At 41.8% G+C, this 25277-nt stretch overlaps 1 protein-coding gene across 1 annotated transcript; it reads right to left on the bottom strand.

The window, feature by feature from the left end:
* On the bottom strand, nucleotides 1-25277 carry LOC126272471 (26S proteasome regulatory subunit 6A-B). Its single transcript, XM_049975350.1, has 8 exons — nucleotides 24924-25277; nucleotides 24431-24637; nucleotides 23289-23396; nucleotides 8199-8399; nucleotides 7973-8075; nucleotides 4280-4566; nucleotides 2164-2391; nucleotides 1-386 (listed from the first exon to the last, which is right to left on the bottom strand). Exons 1-8 carry the CDS (start codon nucleotides 24969-24971, stop codon nucleotides 276-278), a joined length of 1293 nt encoding a protein of 430 aa, XP_049831307.1. The 5' UTR covers nucleotides 24972-25277; the 3' UTR covers nucleotides 1-275.

Here is a 25277-nt window from a genome sequence, read left to right as displayed (position 1 = left end):
TTTCAAAAAACATAACTGTCAGTTCTTTAATATCAAAACTTTTTAGGAGAGAAAATAACAAGTTGTAAGAGAGATGATCACAGCAAAACAAGAAATTTTACTAAAATGTTAACTGTAATTTAGGCATCATATTTCTGAACATTTCTGAATGCATGTAGATGAATGAAAGTCAGCTGCTGCTGCCACAGTTCATACTATACAGTATTACATAAGTTATTTACCACAATAAACTGTTCATAAATTAGTGTCTCAGATTAATGTGAAACACAAAACATTTACGCATAGTAATTAAGATTAGCTTTCTTCTTGGCTTGGACTTCCAGTATAGCATCCATGAAGTCTTCATGAGTGACAGTCAGTGCATTCCTCCTCAATGCAATCATTCCCTGCAAAAAATATTTTTAGTGAGATATTGCAATAACAGCATTCAGGATTTTCAAGTACACTCAGGTACGAGTAGTATGACCCAGTAATGTTCAATGGCCAGTTTAAATCTTCCAGTTATAGAAATTTAAGTCTGGCAAAGTAACTTTCTTAAGTGTCATTTTCAAACAGTTCTTTTCCGTAAGTTCGGAAACATGCGAAACATTCCAAAAATTTGAATCAACAAGGAGCACAGAAATCTTGTTTGAAAGAAGTGCAGAAACTACTGAATGCTTTATTCAGATCTTGGACACTACGTTGCTGTATAGGTATTTTAATCCAATGAAGTCATCTAAGCCTGTACAACCACATGTAGGCAACAGTACTGTTTCGATTTTTCCAGTTTAACTATTTAAATACAAATAACTGGGTCCACAATTTAAAACTTTCCTGATGAATAGATTATTCACACATAATTTCATGGAAAAAATTGCTAGGTATTCAACTGAATTTACTATGATTAGTACCTATATCTTCTTTTTGCCAGTATTTGTCACAGTTACAAAGGATCATATTTTGAATTGAGCTCATCTGGTGCTAATTTGACAATCTCTTCTTTCTTGCAAGCTGAATAGGTCCCTAATTATGCACATTAAAAAACTAAGGCGAAGCAGAAATGACCTCACTGACAATTTCAATTATAACTTAAAAACTGGGTACAAATAAAGTCCATTTGCTATATTTGTAAATATTAAGTGGAATAAATGCACACATTTGGAGAAGACACCAAGTAGCAGACACCCCTTTCACAAGAATACAGCATCAATGTTCTTATAAATTATGAGTAATGACTACCTTTTGATAAATACTGATCCAGTCCCTTGTGTAATGCAATCTGTCTACCAAACTGTTTGTTTATTTGTGATTGATTATGGGATATATAGTCTTCATCCAAAAAGATTTTCAATATTGTGGTAATGGAGCATTCTGTCACTGTTTGGTGTAACAATTTTAAATTTATCACCAAGAGCACAGACTACGGACTTCTGGAGTATTTGCATTATTAACTGTCATGATCGGTGACTAAAATAAATACTGAAGGATCTCCACAGTGAATGGTTTTTCTTGACAGATATTTTATAACCTTCGCTTACTGAACCATCAATCAGATATGATTTCATGTAATAACTAAGTATTAAACCTTCAAAACACATCTTAGTACAGGATAAACCAGAATATTTAAGGTTAGTTTTTACATGACAATGATTTTCGTCTCCTTTTTGGTGTTCGTATTCTTGGTTTTGGCCTGTGGTCATTGGGTTTGCTTTTCACTTTTTGATTTGACAGTTGTTTATTTTGACTTTATGGCTAGGTGTTATGTTTGCTGTGAGTGAGCACTAAACTGCAGCCAAAATTTATTCTTCCAATTAAAAATTAGACTGGACTTGCAAAAAATTTTTGAATTTAAAAAATATATAAGTGAAAACATTTCTGGCAAATGAAGCTGTACCTGAAGTCACTACTGTGAGAACAGTGATAAATTTTACCCTGGAGGTACCATTAGGATAATTTATTTCCTACTAAAGTACGAAATATTTTGAATACACAAATAAATTTATCTTTAACTTAACTGTACACTTAGCTTACTAATAGAATTTCAGTGTGAATTATTGTTTACAACATGTGTAATAGCATAGTTTCTGTATGCTTCTGAATACCTTCCATTTCTGTATAAAATTTTGGAGAGAAAATGCATCTCACTAGAATAAAAGTCTAGGTAACAACAGATTTTATACTCACAGCTTCAACACAAACGGCTTTGCACTGTGCTCCATTGAAATCATCAGTTGAGCGTGACAACTCCTCAAAATTTACATCTTTACTGACATTCATCTTACGAGAATGTATCTGCATAATTCGAGCCCTGGCTTCTTCATTTGGATGTGGAAATTCTATTTTCCTATCTAACCGACCAGATCGCAGAAGTGCAGGATCCAAAATATCTACACGATTGGTGGCGGCAATAACCTAAAAGTGGTAAACATATATACATAAATTTAGCATGATAACTAGTTTCAAATTTATTATAAAATCACTTTCAGATCAGTCCACTACCTTACAAAAGTAATAGGTTAACAAATTAAATACAATAAGTACCTTTTAAAGTCATTAGTATTTGACTTGATATGATGTGTTATGTTTAATTTGTAGATTTGTTAAATAGTAGTGAACAGATATGAAGACAGTTTTGTAACAAAATTGAAATGCCACATTAGTAACTGTCTGGGCGAACACAAGCAATGTGCTGCAAACTGTATAAACAAAACTTTCATGCCCGAGATATTGTTTTCAAACCTTCTGAAACTACGTGAAAGCAACGTAAGGGGACTTCCTAGGTGGAATGAGCACAAAAGATGGGTACACTACAATTTGGAACATATAGCACGAGTCAACAAGTCTACTTTTTCCCTATTTCTTCCCTAATGCTGTGTTTACATGAAGGAGAGCTTCTGAGACTGCATGAAATTCAGACTGTCTTCTTCCAATTGTGGAGCTTCATTAAAGTTAAATAATTGTTTCCATAGTGGTATGATGATTTGCATGGAATCTTATGCAGATATTAAAAGAAAATGTAACTGGTAAGGACTACAAAAATGCTCAAGGAGTGAGAGTTGTATCATTTTTCCCTGTCAAATTCTGAGATCTGAAAGGTAAGTAACCAAGTATATTAACAAGAAATGTAAGGATTTCTGAGTGTGTTATTAACTCTAATTTTGAATGAACAGCAGTTACTCTCTCCTCTGTAGAATGCATGATCTACACAGGTACATAGTTAAAAAAAGCCTTTTTTGTTACATGATATCTGTGTGTATTAATGATTTAAATAGAGCTTTGAATTAACAACAAAGTTTTGCTCCTTCTCCAATATAGGACTTATGAACTTTCCTGGTGAGATAATCAGTCAGAGTGAGGCAAAAATTAAAGGAATATGTTATACAACATATGGAAAGAAGAAAGAAAGAAGTGGGCACATGACACCCATTTGCTAATTAGCTGCACTAGCCAGCAATGATGATTCACATCACCATAAAAAAACCAATTTCATCCATTGACCCAAAAACCAGATTAACCAGTATCATCTTGATTTCCCCCGAGACATCTGAAATTCCATCATATTCACTCATTTCTACAACTTGTGGCAACACTTCTCAAATATTGTGAACAAGTTAATAACACACAGCCCAATAAACGTATAACTTTTCTCCACAGCTATCTAGGTTATGAAACACAGACACTGAATACATACAAATGAGAAAGGTATAGCATACAAAATCTGGTGGTGTCAAAGTGCAGTGAAAATACTGTAATCAGCAGAAATACTAGCAACAAACAAAGAACTCTAAACACACAATCTACCAGTCACCGGTAAATAAAAGGTATAGCACAAACAGCATCTTTCACAATAATTTCTTTATCTGGCAAAAGAGAAGAAATTATACAAGAAAAGAGGACTATTCAAGGATAAAGAAGAATGACATGAGGAAAATCAATCATTAATTGCTATCAGCAACTGTATTAAGATAAAATAACATTTACCAGTTGGCAAATGTGGAACTAGTTTAGTAGATCTGACAAAGATAAAAACACAGGGGAAGGAGGAGCAGGAGGAGGAGGAGGAGGAGGAGAGGGGAGGAAGAAAGTTTGAAACTATGATATTTCGAAATACTAGATACAACTACCTTCTGAAAAATCTGTAGTAGGTATCTATCTTCCTCTGAAACGTGCCTCTAGGAAAGCAAGTGACAATCACTTTAATTTATTAAGGAATTTTAACACTTTGTGTTGCAGTATTTCCAGCAACATTTAATTCATAAATGGCTACTCGCACGAGCATAGGTACATTATTTATAATTACCTTAATGTCTGCAGTAGAACTGAATCCATCAAGCTGGTTCAACAATTCCAGCATAGTTCTTTGTACTTCTCTATCACCAGCCTTTTCTGAATCAAATCTTTTTGTGCCAATAGCATCCAATTCATCAATAAATATTATTGCTGGTGCCTTCTCTTTGGCAAGGGCAAATGCATCACGTACAAGTTTAGCGCCATCTCCAATGAACATCTGTACAAGCTGTGGTCCAGCAAGCTTCAAGAAAGTGGATTTTGTCTGTGCAGCACAAGCTCGTGCCAACAGCGTCTTACCTATTAGGATATAAACACAACTATAAATAAGTAGTTGATAATTTATTACACATTGTTTAAATAACTGATTGTTGTTTCTTGCTGTTGGGCAGTGACTTGACCACCCAGCTGCTGAACATGCTGCTCACTTCAGTGACTGCTTCACAATCTGTGCCATCAGGATCCTTCGTATGAACACCAGCTTTCCTGAATTTTCGAGGTGGGAAGTCTCCACACAGTATAAGCTACATTCTCATAACCCCCTGGCCTCAACATTCACTAGTCCCTGTCCTCCACTTACCAATCTCCCTTCACTTCTTCCACTCCAGCACAACACAGTGCTCTATTCCAGCAATGCACCCATTACTCCTTTTCTCTCTTCTCTGTTTCTGTCCTTTTCTACATATTCCCCCCCCCCCCCCCCAACCTCCACCTACCCAAACCTCGTGATTGCACCTAGCAGCCCTACCCTGACCCAACCACATTCCTGCACACTCCCACAAGCAGCACTTAACCTTCTGCCACATCACCTGTGACTCCTCCTCCCCACCCCATGCCACCTCCTTACCCCCTCCCCCCCCCATTATGGATTGTTACTCCCATCAGGCATGGTTACAAATCAGTTCAGCCACAGCGGTGTGAGACAATGGCCATGTGGTGTGAGCTATGCTTGTGTGAACGTCTGAGTGTTCTCTACTTCAGAAAAAGCTAAAATGTGTAACACTCTTTTTCCCTAGTGCCTGTCTGTGACTCAGCATATCCGCTCTATGGTGAGTAGCAATCTATCCTTCTCATTATATTTTTGTTATTCCACCCTGGACATTCCATTGTCTGTCATTTCAAAAAATGTACAAAGGGCCAGCTGTCATCCAACGGCAGGTGTTTCCCTATATCCATGTGTTCCCTTATGCTGCACATTTTGTAAGCACAGCTCTGTCATTCACATTACAATGGGCGGGCATAGGAGGAAACATGTCTGCTCTGTGCTACACCTAACAGAAAACTGTGCATAAAATCTTTACAACACATAACTGTGTCAGTTATTTGCACAGACATTGGTCTCTTTGGAAAGACAGTGGAGGACCAAATGCTGATAAAGTGTACCATATGTTATGACTCAATGGGGGAAAAAAGAGAAACTGAATCACAGCAATATTCATTGCCGGATGCGAAATTTTCAGCAAGCACCATTAAAATTCTTGTCTGGGTTTGGATGTTTTCTACACAATGTGGTCTTCATGATATTTTGAGGGAATTGTTCAGTTCAAAATAAGAAAAAGATTCTATTCACCTTATGGTCCCACGTCATAGGTTCATACCAAACTGGCTATCATTAAGTTATTTGTGATAGTTATTATGATGGATTGAAATTAAGCAGCCAATCGCACCTCAACACACTGTTTGCAATTAAAAATGTGTTACTCAGCTACTTCAGGCTACACCCTGCTACAAAAAAACATGATCAACACAAAAAATGTTTAATCGTGGTATCTTGACAGCTGCACAGTGGGGAATTATTTACCTTCACTAAATTGGATATTAGATATTTAGTTAAAGGATACCTTGATAAATCTAGCCAAAAAGAGAAGAAATTTCGTAATATCTTGCCAGGAGAAGAATGGGTGGATTTATTCCTCAAACGACAGTCAGAAGATCTTTCCGTTCACTTAAGCAAAAATATTAAATGAGCTTGTGCTGAAGTGAACAAAGAGACTGTTTATTTAAATTCTTGCAAAATAAAAACTTATCTGTAATATATAAAATTCATTATATCACTCCATTTCACTTATTCATAACAAAGGGCTCCCTTAAAACGTGTAAAACGTCACCAGAATCAAATAAGATTTATGTAGAATTTAAAACAAAAAGGCGGTAACTGTCCGAATTCGCCCTCGTATACTGTCACTTTGGACAGAGATTTAAAAAACACAGGTGTCTGAAATCACCCCAATCCATGGGGTGACTTCGGACACTTAATTTAACTGCCCCAGATGAATATATCTACACATCCACTTTCTGGTTCTGGGATTTTATTCGTTACACATATACCCTACCACTTCCGTAACAATCAATTTACTCTAACAATATATACGAAAATTACAATCAAAATAATGACAAAAACCGCCGAAATAACCCTGTTTGATGGTATACTAAAAAATGACGAAGTTCGAAAACTTATTTTTTGTATTCAGTTTACTTCTTTGGTAGATTACGAATTTTAAAATAAAGACAAAGTATAATTATGCCCCCCCCCCCCCCCCAAAAAAAAAAAATTGTATGAGGTTAGTTGTTGAGCAATTTCTTCATCTTGAGCTTCCAAGATTTCTTACTCAACAATTTGTAGCAGAATTACAGAAAAGTATGAAACCTACTGAGTACACGCATGAAATTATGTCAATGTGATCAAATTGGCTCAACAATTCAGGACAGCAGCTGTTATTTTTGTTAATCTTTCTTTCTAAATAATTCTATAAACTGACAACAGCAGCAGTAAAGTAGCAGGTAGCAAAATGTCCATACATTGACTCATACAGAATTAGTCCAGTTTTTGAATGATAGTTCGCACATCAAGAAAATCATGGCCCAACCTATACACCAATGGTCTTTTTAACACAAAGTTGCATCAGTTACATGTATCAGGCAATAAGTGCACTTACAGAACTACTTCCACACAAATGTATAATGCTTAAAAGTAATCTGAAGACCCCCACAGTTTCCCCTGCCTCAATAGCACCCACAGGTGTGGCAAAGAGTCCAGCAGCTGGTTGCTACTGTTATGTTCTGCCTCCACATCACTGCATTTTCTTTGGATACAGCTTGCCTCATGCTTTGTAGTTTTCTTTCTTAAGTGTTTTCTACAATCCTTGTAATCCATGTACTACACCAGAGCCACTCTTTCCATGATGATTGATAGTGTCATTAGACCTTACAATACTTAGCAAAGGGAACACAGACTACTGGAAACGCTTATTGGCCCTGTCTTAGGACTTCCAACTTTCTGAAGTCAAAGCCAGCCACAGCTGGTTAATTTCTCTGAGGATTCATTTTGCATCACCTTATGTGCATGTGCAGCTTCCTGGACACTACAGGCAGTAAGAACTACTCACCTTAATTTTAGATATCAATGTTCAAATGCTTCCAAACATTTGCAGTTATATAACAGGTTCACTGCAGTTGGGACATGTTAAACTTTATTACTGCTTTATTTTTTAACAATTAACTCTTATTTGGCTGTTATTTTACTTTGGTTTTAGAAGGGGACTGAACATTCTTTATTCACTCTAACATTTCACAGTTAAATTGGTACCAACTGGAAAAATTTCTTTTCGTTTTACCCAGTATGTCACTACTGTAAATACACTAAATATAGCAAATGAAAGCTTATGTGAAGATAGATCATGTCTTTTAAAAAATAATAAGTTGTCACCTGTTCCAGGTGGACCATATAACAGAACGCCTTTTGGAGGCTGTATTCCAAGGTTCTCAAACCTTTCCTTGTGCGTCATTGGTAGTACCACCGCTTCAATTAACTGGAAGTATCAAAACAGACAAAATTGATAGTGTTAGCAACATGATATTGAGAGGTAGGGGCAATAATAATGGCAGTGGCCTGAAAGCAGATATACAGTATTTCATAAGCCAGACTGACTAACCTCTTGAATCTGCTTGTCAAGTCCTCCTATATCAGAGTATTGTTCTGTAGGTCTTTCATCAACTTCCATTGCTTTAACTCTGGCATCATATTCTGCAGGCAGTGTCTCAAGAATTAGGTAAGAGTCCTTATTTACACCAACCAAGTCACCTGGTTTCAGACGTTCTGCATCAACTAGTCCAATAACAGGCAGGAAATAGGTCTGAAATACATCAAGAATTGTGACGAGTTATTCAAATATATGCCTATGTGAACAAGTGTAAATAAAAGAGAAAGAGAGAGAGAGAGAGAGAGAGAGAGAGAGAGAGAGAGAGAGAGAGAGAGAGACGGCACAGGCACACCGATGGATCCACTAATATTATTAAATGCATGTAAAATTAAGATGTTGCTTCTGAAATTTGTCTTTTGGTGATTTTATACTTTTTAAATCTTTTGATTTAATAGACAGTCATTTGGGTGGAAGTTTACGAGTGTGGAGCTCACACATTTAGCTTCCGTCAGATTATGTTGACAATATCATCTGCCACAAGTGATCAGAGGGATGAAAATGGCTGAACAGAAGCCAGTTAGCTGCTGGCAACCTCATATTAATGAGATTTTCTTTTTATTGTGAGATAAAAGCGAATTTTAGTAACAACAACCTCAAATTATTATCCATACAAGAACAAATAAAAAGTGTTTGCAGTGATGAATAGCCAAATACACAGAAAATTCATTAACACATGGCTGACCATAATAATCTTTAACTGACACAATCCTAAAAATTCTCATCTTGAAGCTTGTTTACGCCATTCACTAACATAGCTCTCAGGCTATGCCACATATCAGTCTCCTACCACAAACAAGATTCCACATTCAGATAAAATATTAAATACTAATTTGACAACAGTTCTGAAGCAAAACCAGATTCCATATTCAAATAAAATATTAAATATCACTTTTGACAACAATTTTGAAGCAAAATCAATCCATGTTTCTTACCTCTACAGGAATCTTCACTAATATGTGGTATATAAATATGCTAGACATAACTACTGTATGAAATTCTGGGAAAACATGTCAAAGTTAAGGATAAAGCCAAGTGTTATTTCTGTATTAATGTTGGCATAATTTGCTGTGAGGTGCGACTGGAATGCTAGGGTACGTGTTAACAGCTTATTTCAATTGTTGAATGAGAGAACAGTGGCTAGTCTTGGTTCAGAGGCAAGTTTTCATGTCCTACACCTGAAACATCCTCAGGATGTGCAATGTTTTAATGTAAAAAAGGTTACCAGCAATCTATGGCAGTTTGTTAAAAATAATTACACTCCTGAAGTAACAGTTTAAGTTACATGTCTAATGACCCACCCTGACCACTACTTTAGACTGCGCAACAAACAATTGTAAGACTATAAAGGATTGTCTTACATTAATACAGAGTTTGTCTTACATTTACAGCTGAAGTTTTGGCAACTGAGGTCACACAGGCGTTTAATTTGAAGAATTCAGAAGGATTGGAGGGTAAATAGTGATACTACACTAGGACAAATCTGGGGAAAGGACGTGGTGGAAGGACATTCAGATAAGGGTTCATTATAGGCTACAGCTTGGTGGGGGTTGAAACAGAGGGAGGTTTCATGTAGTGCCTGCAAAAGAAAGGTAGTAAGATAGGAAGAGGACACTAATGTTGCTGCAAACTGTGTCACGAGGCATTTTGCAAGGACCCTGTAGGATAAAACCCTAGACAGTTAACTGTCACTGGCAGAAGGCTACAGGGCTTACACCAAATCTGAGAGGACGAGGACCACGTCCCCACAGAAAGGAGGAGGAGGAGGGGAAGAAGATTAAGAGTTTAACATCCCGTCGACAATGAGGTCATTGGAGATGGAGCACCAGCTCAGGTTAGGTAAGGATGGAGAAGGAAAGCGGTCATGCCCTTTCAAAGGAACCATCCCAGTATTTGCCTTAAGTAATTTAGGGAAATCACTGAAAAACTAAATAGGATGGCAGGACAAGGGTTTCTAAATTTGTCCTCCCAAATGCGAGTCAAGGGTATTTTAGAAGCGAGTCAGGAACATAAATTTTGCTGGTCATACCCCTTTCATACACAGCAGTGGACTGGGTTATATTCAACATACGAGGCATAAAGGACACCACAGAGTGCCTACGCTCTGCCAACTCTTAGGCTTAATCAACACAAAAGGACGCCTGTACTTGGCACCGCATAAGAAGGTCCCTGACAGCTTTAAGCAAAAAGGTTTAATCCAAAGTGGGGGGGGGGGGGGGGGGGGGGGGAAGCGACCAAACTGCAAGGTCATTGGTCCCTTGTTCCGAATAAAACAATGCCACAAGGGTGAGATTAAACAAGCGAGACTGACAAGACAAAACAGAGAGAAACGAAAAACCGCAAGAACGACGGAAGGGCAACAAACACTTAAACGGACAAAAGGGGAGAAGAAAATCACAGGATGGCAAGAAAGAGGTAGAAGAGATTAAAACAACAAAACAGATTACCATGGTTGGCTGATCATGAGAATAAAAAGGAGAAGTTAGCCACTCTGCAATACATTAAAAACACCACCCTAAAAGCACGAAGGTGGAGGACACAGAGGGACAAAGGACATGCACTAAAACTTTGATCAAATGATAAAACCCACCCTCACAAATAAAACGTAAAACTATATCAGCCAATGAGGCATTGTCAGATGAAATTAGGGGCAACGAGTCCAGTAACCAAAGATTTCATTTCAGGGCAGTCAAAGACGGACAGAGCACCAGAATATGGGCCACTGTCAACCGGGCACCGCACTGACACTGAGGCAGGTCTTCACAGCGCAGCAGGTAGCCGTCAATCGCACAAGTGTGGCCCTAACCGCCATCTGCTTCACGTCTGCTGTGCAGCGAGCTACCTTAATTTAAGTATTATCTGTATTATTCTTACTTGTCACTTCTTCTTCTGCGTGTTTCTGCTTTTAGGAAGCTTTAATAGTAGAGTGCTATTAAGTGTTCCATAGATCTCGTGTTTGTTTTGAATACAGTCAGAGAGAGTCCCTTTAGTCAGCCATAGTGCCAGTAGTGTCAGTGTCGCCCTAACCGCCGTCTGCTTCACGTCTGCTGTGCAGCGAGCTACCTTAATTTAAGTATTATCTGTATTTTTCTTACTTGTCACTTCTTCTTCCGCGTGTTTTTGCTTTTAGGAAGCTTTAATAGTAGAGTGCTATTAAGTGTTCCATAGATCTCGTGTTTGTTTTGAATACAGTCAGAGAGAGTCCCTTTAGTCAGCCATAGTGCCAGTAGCGTCAGTGTCGCCCTAACCGCCGTCTGCTTCACGTCTGCTGTGCAGCGAGCTACCTTAATTTAAGTATTATCTGTATTTTTCTTACTTGTCACTTCTTCTTCTGCGTGTTTTTTGCTTTTAGGAAGCTTTAATAGTAGAGTGCTATTAAGTGTTCCATAGATCTCGTGTGTGTTTCGAATACAGTCAGAGAGTCCCTTTAGTCAGCCATAGTGCTCGTAGTGCTAGTGTTTGTTTTCAATACCGTCCAGAGACAGGTAGTGCTATTTTCCTTGTTTCTACAAGAAGTGGTTAGCAATCACAGTTTAGTCAATAATCAACCGCCTTTAGTGAATTAGCAGTCTAGTTAAAAGCTGATTAACACTCTATAGTAAATTGATTTCTTAGGATGGCTAGGATGTGTGGCTGCTGTGTACGGACGCAGGAGGAGCTGGCCACTCTTCGCGAACAGCTGAGCGTGTTGATGGCCGCGGTCAGCCGTCTTCAGGCTGCTGCCTCGGAGTGTAGCGGCAGTGGGGAGTCTGGTGCGTCGCATGGTGCACCCCAGGTGTTAGATGCTTCACCCACTGTCCCTGCTGTCGAGACATCTTCGCGGGTACCGGGCGCGGTTGGGCCACCCTCTCCCCAAGGGGAGTGGCGGGTTCAGCGGCGTTCGCGGCGCACGAGGCGGAGGGTCAATGTGGAGGCTGGCCGTGTGGCATCGCCAGCTCTGCCTGTGAGTGGACATGTGGCTGCTCCTTCAGCAAGGTCCGAGCAGGCACACGGGGGGAGGGGTTTATTAGTTATTGGGAGCTCCAACGTTAGGCGGGTGATGGAGCCCCTTAGGGAAATAGCGGAAAGGTCGGGGAAGAAGGCCAGTGTTCACTCTGTCTGCTTGCCGGGGGGTCTCATCCGAGATGTGGAGGAGGCCCTACCGGCGGCGATAGAGAGCACTGGGTGCACCCGACTGCAAATTGTTGCTCATGTCGGCACCAATGACTCTTGCCGTCTGGGTTCAGAGGTCATCCTCAGTTCGTACAGGCGGTTGGCGGAGTTGGTGAAGGTGGAAAGCCTCGCTCGCGGGGTGGAATCAGAGCTAACTATTTGTAGTATCGTTCCGAGAACCGATCGCGGTCCTCTGGTTTGGAGCCGAGTGGAAAGCTTAAACCAGAGGCTCAGACGATTCTGCGGAGAGCTGGGGTGCAAATTTCTCGACCTCCGCTATCGGGTGGAGAAATGTAGGGTCCCCCTGAATAGGTCAGGCGTGCACTACACGCAGGAAGCGGCTACGAGGGTAGCGGAGTATGTGTGGAGTGCACATGGGGTTTTTTTAGGTTAGAGAATTCCCTCCCTAGGCCCGACAAGACGCCTCCTGAGACGCGGCAAGGCAGGAGTAGGCAAAATGCAACAAGGAATAACAATATTAATGTGCTAATAGTAAACTGCAGAAGCGTCTATAGAAAGGTCCCAGAACTGCTCTCATTAATAAACGGTCACAACGCCCATATAGTACTAGGAACAGAAAGTTGGCTGAAACCAGACGTAAACAGTAATGAAATCCTAAACTCTGATTGGAATGTATACCGCAGAGATAGGCTGGACAGTGAAGGGGGAGGCGTGTTTATAGCGATAAGAAGTGCAATAGTATCGAAGGAAATTGACGGAGATTCGAATTGTGAAATGATTTGGGTGAAGGTCACGGTTAAAGCAGGCTTAGACATGGTAATTGGATGTCTCTATAGGCCCCCGGGCTCAGCAGCTGTTGTGGCTCAGCACCTGAAGAATAATTTGGAAAATATTTCGAGTAGATTTCCCCACTATGTTATAGTTCTGGGTGGAGATTTTAATTTGCCGGATATAGACTGGGAGACTCAAACGTTCATAACGGGTGGCAGGGACAAAGAATCCAGTGAAATATTTTTAAGTGCTTTATCTGAAAACTACCTTGAGCAGTTAAACAGAAAACCGACTCGTGGCGATAATATATTAGACCTTCTGGTGACAAACAGACCCGAACTATTTGAATCAGTTAATGCAGAACAGGGAATCAGCGATCATAAAGCGGTTACTGCGTCGATGATTTCAGCCGTAAATAGAAATATTAAAAAAGGTAGGAAGATTTTTCTGTTTAGCAAAAGTGACAAAAAGCAGATTACAGAGTTTCTGACGGCTCAACACAAAAGTTTTGTCTCAAGTACAGATAGTGTTGAGGATCAGTGGACAAAGTTCAAAACCATGGTACAATATGCGTTAGATGAGTATGTGCCAAGCAAGATCGTAAGAGATGGAAAAGAGCCACCGTGGTACAACAACCGAGTTAGAAAACTGCTGCGGAAGCAAAGGGAACTTCACAGCAAACATAAACATAGCCAAAGCCTTGCAGACAAACAAAAATTACGCGAAGCGAAATGTAGTGTGAGGAGGGCTATGCGAGAGGCTTTCAATGAATTCGAAAGTAACGTTCTATGTACTGACTTGGCAGAAAATCCTAAGAAATTTTGGTCCTATGTCAAAGCGGTAGGTGGATCAAAACAAAATGTCCAGACACTCTGTGACCAAAATGGTACTGAAACAGAGGATGACAGACTAAAGGCCGAATTACTAAATGTCTTCTTCCAAAGCTGTTTCACAGAGGAAGACTGCACTGTGCTTCCTTCTCTAGATTGTCGCACAGTTGACAAAATGGTAGATATCGAAGTAGACGACAGAGGGATAGAGAAACAATTAAAATCGCTCAAAAGAGGAAAGGCCGCTGGTCCTGATGGGATACCAGTTCGATTTTACACAGAGTACGCGAAGGAACTTGCCCCCCTTCTTGCAGCGGTGTACCGTAGGTCTCTAGAAGAGCGAAGCGTTCCAAAGGATTGGAAAAGGGCACAGGTCATCCCCGTTCTCAAGAAGGGACGTCGAACAGATGTGCAGAACTATAGACCTATATCTCTAACGTCGATCAGTTGTACAATTTTGGAACACGTATTATGTTCGAGTATAATGTCTTTTCTGGAGACTAGAAATCTACTCTGTAGGAATCAGCATGGGTTTCGAAAAAGACGATCGTGTGAAACCCAGCTCGCGCTATTCGTCCACGAGACTCAGAGGGCCTTAGACACGGGTTCACAGGTAGATGCCGTGTTTCTTGACTTCCGCAAGGCGTTTGACACAGTTCCCCATAGTCGTTTAATGAACAAAGTAAGAGCATACGGACTATCAGATCAATTGTGTGATTGGATTGAGGAGTTCCTAGATAACAGAACGCAGCACGTCATTCTCAATGGAGAGAAGTCTTCCGAAGTAAGAGTGATTTCAGGTGTGCCGCAGGGGAGTGTCATAGGACCGTTGCTATTCACAATATACATAAATGACCTGGTGGATGACATCGGAAGTTCACTGAGGCTTTTTGCAGATGATGCTGTGGTGTATCGAGAGGTTGCAACAATGGAAAATTGTACTGAAATGCAGGAGGATCTGCAGCGAATTGACGCATGGTGCACGGAATGGCAATTGAATCTCAATGTAGCGAAGTGTAATGTGATGCGAATACATAGAAAGATAGGTCCCTTATCATTTAGCTACAAAATAGCAGGTCAGCAACTGGAAGCAGTTAATTCCATAAATTATCTGGGAGTACACATTAGGAGTGATTTAAAATGGAATGATCATATAAAGTTGATCGTCGGTAAAGCAGATGCCAGACTGAGATTCATTGGAAGAATCCTAAGGAAATGCAATCCGACAACAAAGGAAGTAGGTTACAGTACGCTTGTTCGCCCAATGCTTGAATACTGCTCAGCAGTGTGGGATCCGCACCAGGTAGGGTTGATAGAAGAGATAGAGAAGATCCAACGGAGAGCAGCGCGCTTCGTTACAGGATCATTTAGTAATTGCGAAAGCGTTACGGAGATGATAGATAAACTCCAGTGGAAGACTCTGCAGGAGAGACGCTCAGTAGCTCGGTACGGGCTTTTGTTGAAGTTTCGAGAACATACCTTCACCGAAGAGTCAAGCAGTATATTGCTCCCTCCTACGTATATCTCGCGAAGAGACCATGAGGATAAAATCAGAGAGATTAGAGCCCACACAGAAGCATACCGACAATCCTTCTTTCCACGTACAATACGAGACTGGAATAGAAGGGAGAACCGATAGAGGTACTCAGGGTACCCTCCGCCACACACCGTCAGGTGGCTTGCGGAGTACGGATGTAGATGTAGATGTAGATGTAGAATGTAGGGCTGCTGGCACTGAACCACAGAGTCCCTGCAAGAGGCCCACATGGAGGACTGCCACACATTCGTAGTCTCTTCAATGGGATGGATTTTGTTTTTCATACCAAGACTATGCCATTCCGTCTCCCGAAGACTAAAAACCTGGCAGCGTAAAAATGAACGCAGATCAGTTATTGGAATGCCGATCTCCAAGAGCGGTTTCCGTGTTGCCTGTTTGGCCAGCCTGTCAGCAAGTTCATTGCTTGGGATTCCGATGTGTTCTGGGGTCCACACAAACACCACTGAATGAGCGGACCATTCCAGGGCCTAGGACCAGTCTCCTGCATGTTCGCTACCAAAGGATGACGAGGGTAGCAATGGTCGATAGCTTGTAGGCTGCTCAAGGAGTCAGTATACAGAAGAAATGACTCCTGAGGGCATAAACGGATGTGCTCAAGAGCACGAGATGTAGCCAGCAGTTCAGCAGTGAAAACACTGCAGCCATCTGGCAAGGAATGCTGTTCAATATGTCCTCCATGGACATACACAAAACTGACTTGTTCATCAGCCATCCAAGCTGTCGGTGTGAATCACTTCATGGCCTTGGTACACTCCAAGAATCGAGAGGAAGTGACAGCGGAGAGCCGCGGGGTGAACTGAGTCCTTTACGCCTTGTGAAAGGTCCAGGTGAAGCTGCGGCCTAGGTGTACACCATGCAGGTGCATGCGAATGGACTTCGAGTATAGGTGGTAAAGGCAACATAGAAGGGATCAGACACAAACTGCAATTGCAAGCCCTGACCTGGGGCACCAATGCAGCAGGTTAACTGCAGTGGGTGGGGAAAGGAGACGGTAATTTGAATGCGCAGGAGAACTATGAACTGTGCAATGCAACTGGTGAAAAGTTTAACATGCCTCACCTGCAATGGAGGGACTCTAGCCTCTGCCAGGAGGCTGGTCACTGGATTCATCCTAAAAGCTCCCATCGCTAGTCAAATGCCAGAGTGGTGTACTGGGTCGAGTAAATGCAATGCTGAGGGCGCCGCCGAACCATAAACCAGACTCCCATAGTCAAGGCGGGATTGAACAAGGGCTGTAGCAGCACACACCTATCTGCAGCCCAGTTGGTGTTGCTCAGGCAGCAGAGGACATTGAGGTGCTGCCACAGCACTTTCACTTAAGCTGATGGAGGTGAGGAAGCCAAGTCAATCAAGCGTCAAAAACCAGTCCTAAAAATCGATATGTCTCCATTACAGTGAGGGAATTGCCAGTAAGGTAAAGTTCTGGTTCCGGATGAACAGTATGCCACCGACAGAAGTGCGTAACATACGACTGTGTGGCTGAAAACTGGAAGCCATGGGCTAGAGCGCATAACTGCACCTTGTGGATGGCTCCCTGTAGGTGCCGCTCAGCAACAACAGTACTGGTGGAGCAGTACGAAATGCATAAGTTGTCTGCATACATAGAAAGTGAGATGGACAGCCCTACAGCTGCTGCTAGACCATTGAGGGCCACTAAAAATAGAGAAACACTCAATACAGAGCATTGTGGGACCCCATTCTCCTGTATATGGGGAACTATGGGAGGCACCAACATGGACACAGAAAGTACAAAGTGACAGCAAATTCTGGATAAAAAATCAGGAGCAGGCCTTGAAGACCCCACTCGTATAATCTGACTCAAGGATATGATGTCACCAGATGGTGTCATAAGCTTTTTTGTACATCAAAAAAGATGGCAACAATTTGTTGACATCTGGAAAAGGCTGTTTGGATGGCAGACTCAAGGGACACAAGATAGTGACTTAGGTGGAACCCGCCTGGCACAGAGCCAGTAGGCCACGTGACTCCTGGACCCAACCCAATCACTCATACACCAGACATTCCAGCAACTTACAAAGAATGTTGTTGAGGCTGATGGGCCAATAGCTATCCACATCAAGCGAGTTTTTGCTGGGTTTGAGCACTGGTATGATGATGCTCTCCCACCAGTGCGATGGAAAGACGCCATCACACCAGATTTGGTTGAAGCTCATGAGGAGATGTCACTTGTAGTAAGACGAGAGATGTTTTATGAACTGACTGTGGATCCAATTTGGTCCAGGAGCTGTGTCAGGACAATGAGCAAGTCCACTGAGGAGCTTCCACTCTGTGAATGGCGCGTTATAGGGTTCACTGTGGTGTGTAGTGAACAAGAAGACTTTCCCTTCCATCCGCCATTTGAGAGTGCAAAAGGCGGGCTCGGAGGGGGGCAATTCTCTCACACAGAAGTGCGAGCAAAGTGCTCGGCAATCACATTTGTGTCGGTAGATAACATGCAACTTACATTAACACCTATCGGGGTCTGGTAACCAAAAACTCATTTGGTCTCTGCCCAGACTTGGGAAGGTGATGTACAACACCCAATGGCCGAGACTTCTCTCTCCCAACACTCCTGTTTCCGTCTTTTGATAAGCTGGTGAATGCAAGCACAGAGCCATTCAAAGGCTATGAGGCGTTCCAGGGAAGGGTGTCACTTATGCCGCTGTAGAGCTTGCCCATGCTCCTTAATTGCCGGTGACCACCAAGGGACTGTCTTTCACCGGGGGCACCCTAAAGAATGAGCAGCACACCAACAATTGTTGCAGTTAACTGCTCAACCACCACATCAATGTTACGAAGTGGGGAAGATTCAGCGATGACAGCAGAGATGAAAGCGTCCCAGTCTGCCTTGGTTAAAGCCCATCTGGGCAGGTGTGCCTGGACCTGATGCCAGGGCAGTGACGGGAAGATGGGGAAGTGGTCACTACCACACAGGTCGTCATGTGCTCTCCAGTGGACAGATGGGAGAAGGCGAGGACTGCAAACCAAGACATCAATGACCGAATATGTGCCATGTGCCACACTAAAATGTGGGGGGGGCACCTTTGTTTAAGAAACGGGTCAAATTGTGACAGTAAATTTTCAACATCTTGGCCTCAGCCAGTAAGTAGGGTGCCACCCCACAAGGGGTATGAGTGTTATAATCTCCCAGAAGTAGGAAAGGTTTAGGGAGTTGATCAATCAGTGCAGCCAATGCGTTCAGGGGTACTGTACCATCTGGAGGAGAATATAGGTTGCAAACCGTTATTTCCTGTGTCGTCCTTATCCTGAAAGCCACAGCTTCAAGAGGGATTTGAAGGCGCAGTTCAGAACACAAATGCACACTCCATCTGACACTATTATATTCACTACAGTTCTTATAATGTCCCCTATAGCTATGGAGGGCACGGGTCCGCATTTCTGGGAAACCACGTTTCCTGAAGGGCAATGCAGAAAGCAGGTGTAAAGCTAAAGAGTTGCTGTACCTCATCCAGGTGGTGGAAAAATCCGCCGCAATTCCACTGGAGGATGAAGTTATCGTGATGCTGGGAAGGCATGAAGTGCGCAAGGAGGCAGGTTATGCCTCAGGGTCACCTGCTGCCACCAAATGAGTATTCGTAGCCGTTTTTATGGTGGATGAGGCATAAGTGAGATACAGGTCCTCAGGGAACAATATCTCCACCGCATCCTCAGATGCAGAATTGATAGGGAGTGGTGGTGTTGAGGCCACCAGAGAGTCCTGTTCCTTACCAAACTTCTTAGTTTGCTTGCTCTCTCGCTTCTCTTTAGGGGCTTGTTGGGAAGATTTCTCCGAAGCAGCTTCAGGCACAGAGGAAGACTGGTGGACGAAGAGTCGTCCAACATTTTTGGCTCCTTGAGCCACTGTCAAGTGTCCGCCGTGGCGTTAGTGGAGACCTTGGTACAGAGGGCCCCAAGGGACCCCTTCTGCATGAGAGGAGCCAAAGAAGGCTGTTGCTTCTCCAGCAGGGGGGAGGAGACCGATGTCCCCTGTGTCTGGGAGGGGGCCTTGCTCTCGAAGTAGGTGCTCTAGGAGCAACTGAGGAAGTTTTGCCCCCTACCACCACAGGGGCGGATGTATTGTGGTGGCCCGGAGGGCCCATTGTTCATGACACAAAGTGAGGAACCACTGGCACGTGTAACATAGCTGCAGCATTTGTCAACATTAACTGAATGGGGTGTATTGTTTCAAATTTATGTTTAGTCTCTGTGTAAGTCAACCAGTCCAAGGTCGCGTACTCCACGATTTTCCGCTCCTTTTAAAGTACTGGGCACTCTGCAAGCATGGGGAGTGGTGCTCTCCACAGTTGACGCAAGTGGGAGGACACGCCCATGGAGTATCTGGGTGCAGTGGACATCCTCAGTCTCAAGATGTGGTGCTGGAAGTGCAGCGGGAAGACATGCCCAAACTTCAATCACTTAAATCACTGCACAGGGGGAGGGACTTATGGTTTATATGGTTTAACATCATAGTGGTAAACCATCACCCTGACCTTCTCAGGCAATGAATCACCCCCAAAGGCCAAGATGAAGGCACCGGTAGCAACCTTGTTGTCTTTGGGTCCCCTGTAAACACGCTGAATGAAATGAACACCCTGCCATTCTAAATTGACACAGAGCTCGTTGTCATACTGCAAGAGGAGATTGCAATGAAAACTGATCCCCTGCACCATGTTGAGGCTTTGATGGGGAGTGACGGAAACAAGAATAGCATCCGGTTCATCACAGGTGAGTAACGTGGACTGAGCTGGGCTGGGGATGCTGTCTGAATCAAGACTGCGCCCAATTCACATTTTGGACAGCACTCTCTTCTCCAAACTTATCCTCAAGTTGTTCAATGAAAAAGTGAGGCTTCGTATGTCGAAAGGAGTCCCCTCAGTTCTGCTACAGACTAAAAACCGGGGCGAATATGGCTCTCTCCGTTCTGTAGCCCTACGTTCCTCCCATGGTGTAGCGAGGGAGGGAAACCAGCAAGAGATGACTTAGTCCGCTTCATTGCGGGTCATCTGCCCTGATGCCACCCACTCTGATCAGGGGCTCTCCCCATGGGTGCCCCAGCCACAGCAAAGACCAACTGACATGATGGCCGTTGCTGGGAGTCCTGATGCCCCAGGAAGACAGGAATCTACTCGTTTGCATACATGGGGAGTTTACAGCTCAGTGCAATCCCTGTGTTGTCTGGGGGCCTACCACCAAATGGGTACATCACGGTCCCACCACAGACTGGCTACCGTGCTGGATATTGGGAACAGAGAAATCCACTATTGTCATGGGGGCGAATGAAGACAGGAAGCAATGGAATAAGATGATACACCCAGGAACATGTCCTCGTCCATATAGTTGAAGCACAGGTGGAGATGCAAAGCCATGACAAGAGAGGCAGGAGATCGAATCTAAGGGCACTAAGGTTAACTCGTGCACCATGTAATGCACCCTTCCCCATATGGCCCACACTTCTGTACGATTTTGAAAGTGGCAGGTCAAACCATAGAATGGGACCTGAACTCTTACATACAGATAGCGTGAGACTGCTTTTAGTTGCCTCTTACGACAGGCAGGAATACCTTGGACTTATTCTAACCCCCAGATCCGCAGTGAATGTTACAGGCAAAAACAGTGGCCATCAATAGAGCTGTGACAACACTGAGGCATTTCCACCACGACGTTTACATAATTGCATTCTGTTACTGGTTCAGGTAGGCCTGCGAAACTTTCTTATGCAGCCCCCTATATATGTCAGGAACCAACACACACCAACTCAAATACAGTATCACGGGAAGCATCAACTAACATTTTGTCTCTAACAAAAGCTGTTCCAGATAACAACAGAGATCAAAGTTGATAAAACGTTGGTCATTTTCCAAAGCAACAATAACTCAACCAGGTAGCACTGTTAACCAAATCAACATCCTTCAACGTTATCACTTTATGCTTCAAATTATCAAACAAACTTTATAAATACAGCAAAAAAGCTGCATCATCTTTCCTCATCCGCACAGCCACCATATATATCCGTTTCATGAATAAAAAGAAACATTCAATCAACAAAAATTACTTCACAATGGGTACAAAATGAGGTATCTAACCGTCAAAACAGGTTTTAGTACAGTCACCTAGGAAAGTATCCAATACTCAAAACATAGACAACCAGTTAATGCAGCCGACAGTACTTACATAAAATAGCATTATGTGAAAGGAACGAGGGTATTAATTCTGAAATTTTTCTTTTTCATCTTCTGCCACAGACGGCACAAATACTGGATCAAGCAAAACATGTGGTACTGACTGTCAGCTCTGACTTGTGTTGTGATTGTTATTACATGACATTGTTGTGCAGCATACGATATTCTGTACTGTGTAATGACACCCCGTAGCATTGTATGTCAATGCCTCAAGATGCCTTTGTATGAGGGGGGATTTGGTAGTATGTGGTTGTGTTGAATGACAATGTTTCAGTGTTGTTAGAGACTGATTGGACTGGTTGTTTGTGTGTGTGTGTGGGGGGGGGGGGGGGGGGGAGCATTCATTTTTATGATCAATGCATGGTGAACGTTACTATGCACACGACTCTTTTTAGCTGTGTACAGACATTTGCGTTCATCAAATTTTTTATGAATCTGTAGGTTGTGTTATTAGCTGCAGTTAATAACAATTAAGATTGGTGGGGACCATGCAGTTTGTTCTAACTATTTCGGTCAACTTGGGTATTCGATAACAGTACAATTAGTGAGTTTTGGTTTGTGGTGTCATTGCCTTTGTTCTAGCTATTTTAAGTTAGTTAGGTTTCTGGTAATAGTGCAGTGATTTCTTGGGTTTTGGTGCTATGAAGTTTGTTCTAGCTGCATACATTAAGTTTCCTGCACCAGTTTTTACAGTGCATGATGTACTGTGTTATTGGGGACTTCGTTCGAGCTATAGGTGATGCCTTCAACATCAGTCTTTACTGCTTTATTTGTGTATGGGAGCTTTGCGGATTTTTCCTTACTTTTTTCTTTTCTTTTCTTTTCTTTTCGAGTATGTATTTTATATCAGGGATACCATTTATTTTCTCTGTCGGCAACCAAAACCTCCAACTAATGTAGCTGCTCCATAAATTTCATGTTCTCCTTCAAATTCTGTTGATTAAATTTTGTATAATGGGACTGTTTTCATGTTTTTGTGCCTTGAATGTGTGACACCGTGGTTGCCGTACAACAAAGGCAAAATACAGTATCCTCCCCTGCTGGTGACCTCAGGGGGGCTGAAAGCCAACAGCTGGTATTGGATTTATGGTATCTACCAAATCTTTTCCTTTTCCAATAAAACTTTAAAAGGCCCGTACACACACCATATCACTTTACAGAAAAAGAAAATATATTTCAAGCCCTAAACACTGTAGGACTTCCAGAAGCTGTTTTGAGGACAATGGAGTTAGCAATGCAGCAGTGGCAACATACACACTATATGTGGTCAGCAGCCATTTACCACTAAATATATGCAAGATTGTACAAGAGAAAATTAATAGTGAGAAGATGACTGCTGCAGACAGGCTGGTTAGAGTGAATCTTGTTTGTGGTGCCACAGATCTGCAGCATAGCCCGAGGCCTAGGAGTAGAAGCACAGCCTATGTGCCTAAGGTTCTATCAGCTCAAGGCAGCTAATTACTTTTAAAAAATCCCACCACTAAAATTGGGAACAGTGAGATGATTGTATATTTGGTACATTGTTAATATTTACCAGGATTTGCTTTTCCTTTAGGGCACCTGTAAATGACTATTCATTATAGTATGACCATACCTGTCTTGTTGATGTTTTTATTACTGCACATTTTCCTTTCCTCTGTGAATCAAGGTCAACAACTGCCCCATCTTCTTCCCCCTGATCCTGAGGATCAACATCTAACAGCTGCAAGAAAAAAATTAATATTCAGTGGAATATGCACTTAATGCTTTGTTTAAGCCTGACTAATGTAGCTAAACAAGTAGTAGTATAAGCTATTCCCTTGATTAAGCCCAATGACAACTGCTTTTAAATATATAAAAAAGCAGTTGTCCATGATAATCAGGCTACACACACACACACACACACACACACACACACACACACGATATAACACCCAAAACTGAGCTTGCAAATGAACTTTTATCAACTAGACCTATGACAATATTTTTACTTCCACACTTACCTTATGTCATAAATCATTAACTTAAAACGAAAATTGTTCTGAAGCAATTTCTGCCAAAGGCATGTTAAATAATGTTAGCAAGAATTGAACAGGGTGGGGTAACACAGTCATTAGTCTTGACCTGGAAGATTTAACAGTTTTGGTATTTCATAACAAATGGCTCTATACACTTGCAACTTTCATTGTGTGTTCTGGTTTTCTTCAAACTGATTCTCAGCTGATGTCTGTCTGACTGGGAAAGATTTGAATTCAGGCGTTTCCTACTCACTATTAGAAATTCAGTATTTCAAATGACATTACCCAAGACATGTTATTACTACCACCCAAAATCATTTGACGATTATTCATGTAAATCAACATGTTAAATGTTACTATGTCAATGTTAGTAACTAAGATTTGCGAAGTCACGAAATTAAAGACATTTAATGTTTGAATTGTGCACTGCTGTAATATTTGAGTTTTGAAGTGTTAGCGCTTGTGTAATGTTAATAGCTTCTGAGAGCACTGCAACAAAAATAAAACGTTCCTCCCGTAGCAAACCTTCGGAACTTGTCAAATCAACACACCGCACATCACTTGCAACACTATCTGCAAGTTACTCTCCATGCACTATATTGCGTCCGTCCTTTAATCACATTTGTTTGCTTACGAAACTAAATCTCTTGTTGGCTAGGAACTAAAATATGGCTAGTATGAACGAGTCAACCCAAATCAAGATGATATAGAAAAACTTGTTTGAGGGCTGTGAACTTACCTCTATAACATTTGATACAAGGTAGGGAAGTGTTTTGTTAACTTTTATTTTCTCAGTATTTTCTTTAATTTTTTCGTTTTGTGCTTGAAGTTCATGAGATATCCTCATCACTTCACTCTTCATTATTTTTATTTCATTATCCAAAAGCCTCGTCCTACTAACGAGTTCATCTGTTGACATTCGGAGGACCTCCTCCCCCAAGCCTTCCTACAATTGTAAACAGAAAACACGCACTTATATACACATGACACTTGTTAACCTGTAACTGAAGCTGTAATTAAGCCGAGAATTCGAAAACTGCAAGATACTGTTCCTTAACCTATAACTACAGTATTCAATTTTGAACATGTCATCGTTGACATGGCCAAACTTTGAAACTGTTGTTTCTGAATAAAAAGATTCTGCAAGATACAACTTAATCAGGCACTTGCGTAATTAGCATAGTGAAAAAAATGTTACGTAGCGTGATAAGTACATCAGTTGTACAAATTACCTCTCCATCTCCCCATGTTACAGGTTCTTCCACCGCTGTCGATGCCATGTTTGTTTCCACTTCCAGCCACAGATGTTACTTTCGTCGTTGATAACAACCAAGGTGGTTCGCTAAAAGAACTAACGAGTTTTTGTTTTGAAGAATTGTTGCATGGTATAGTTCACGGAATGAGTACGTACAAGAGTTCAGTGTGTGATGCTTTGTACATATTGTAAAAATGAATCTCAAAAATCGTATCTGTGGAAGAGGAATATCCTTGAATAAAGATTCATTCACACATGCCGCCACGATACATCTAAACATTCTACAATTCATTTCCAATGGTAGCTTCCACCCTGACCGTCACGTCTCGTC

The sequence above is a fragment of the Schistocerca gregaria genome, chromosome 5 (assembly GCF_023897955.1).
Source record: "Schistocerca gregaria isolate iqSchGreg1 chromosome 5, iqSchGreg1.2, whole genome shotgun sequence".
NCBI lineage: Eukaryota > Metazoa > Arthropoda > Insecta > Orthoptera > Acrididae > Schistocerca > Schistocerca gregaria.
This window is presented reverse-complemented; position numbering and strand designations above follow the sequence as displayed.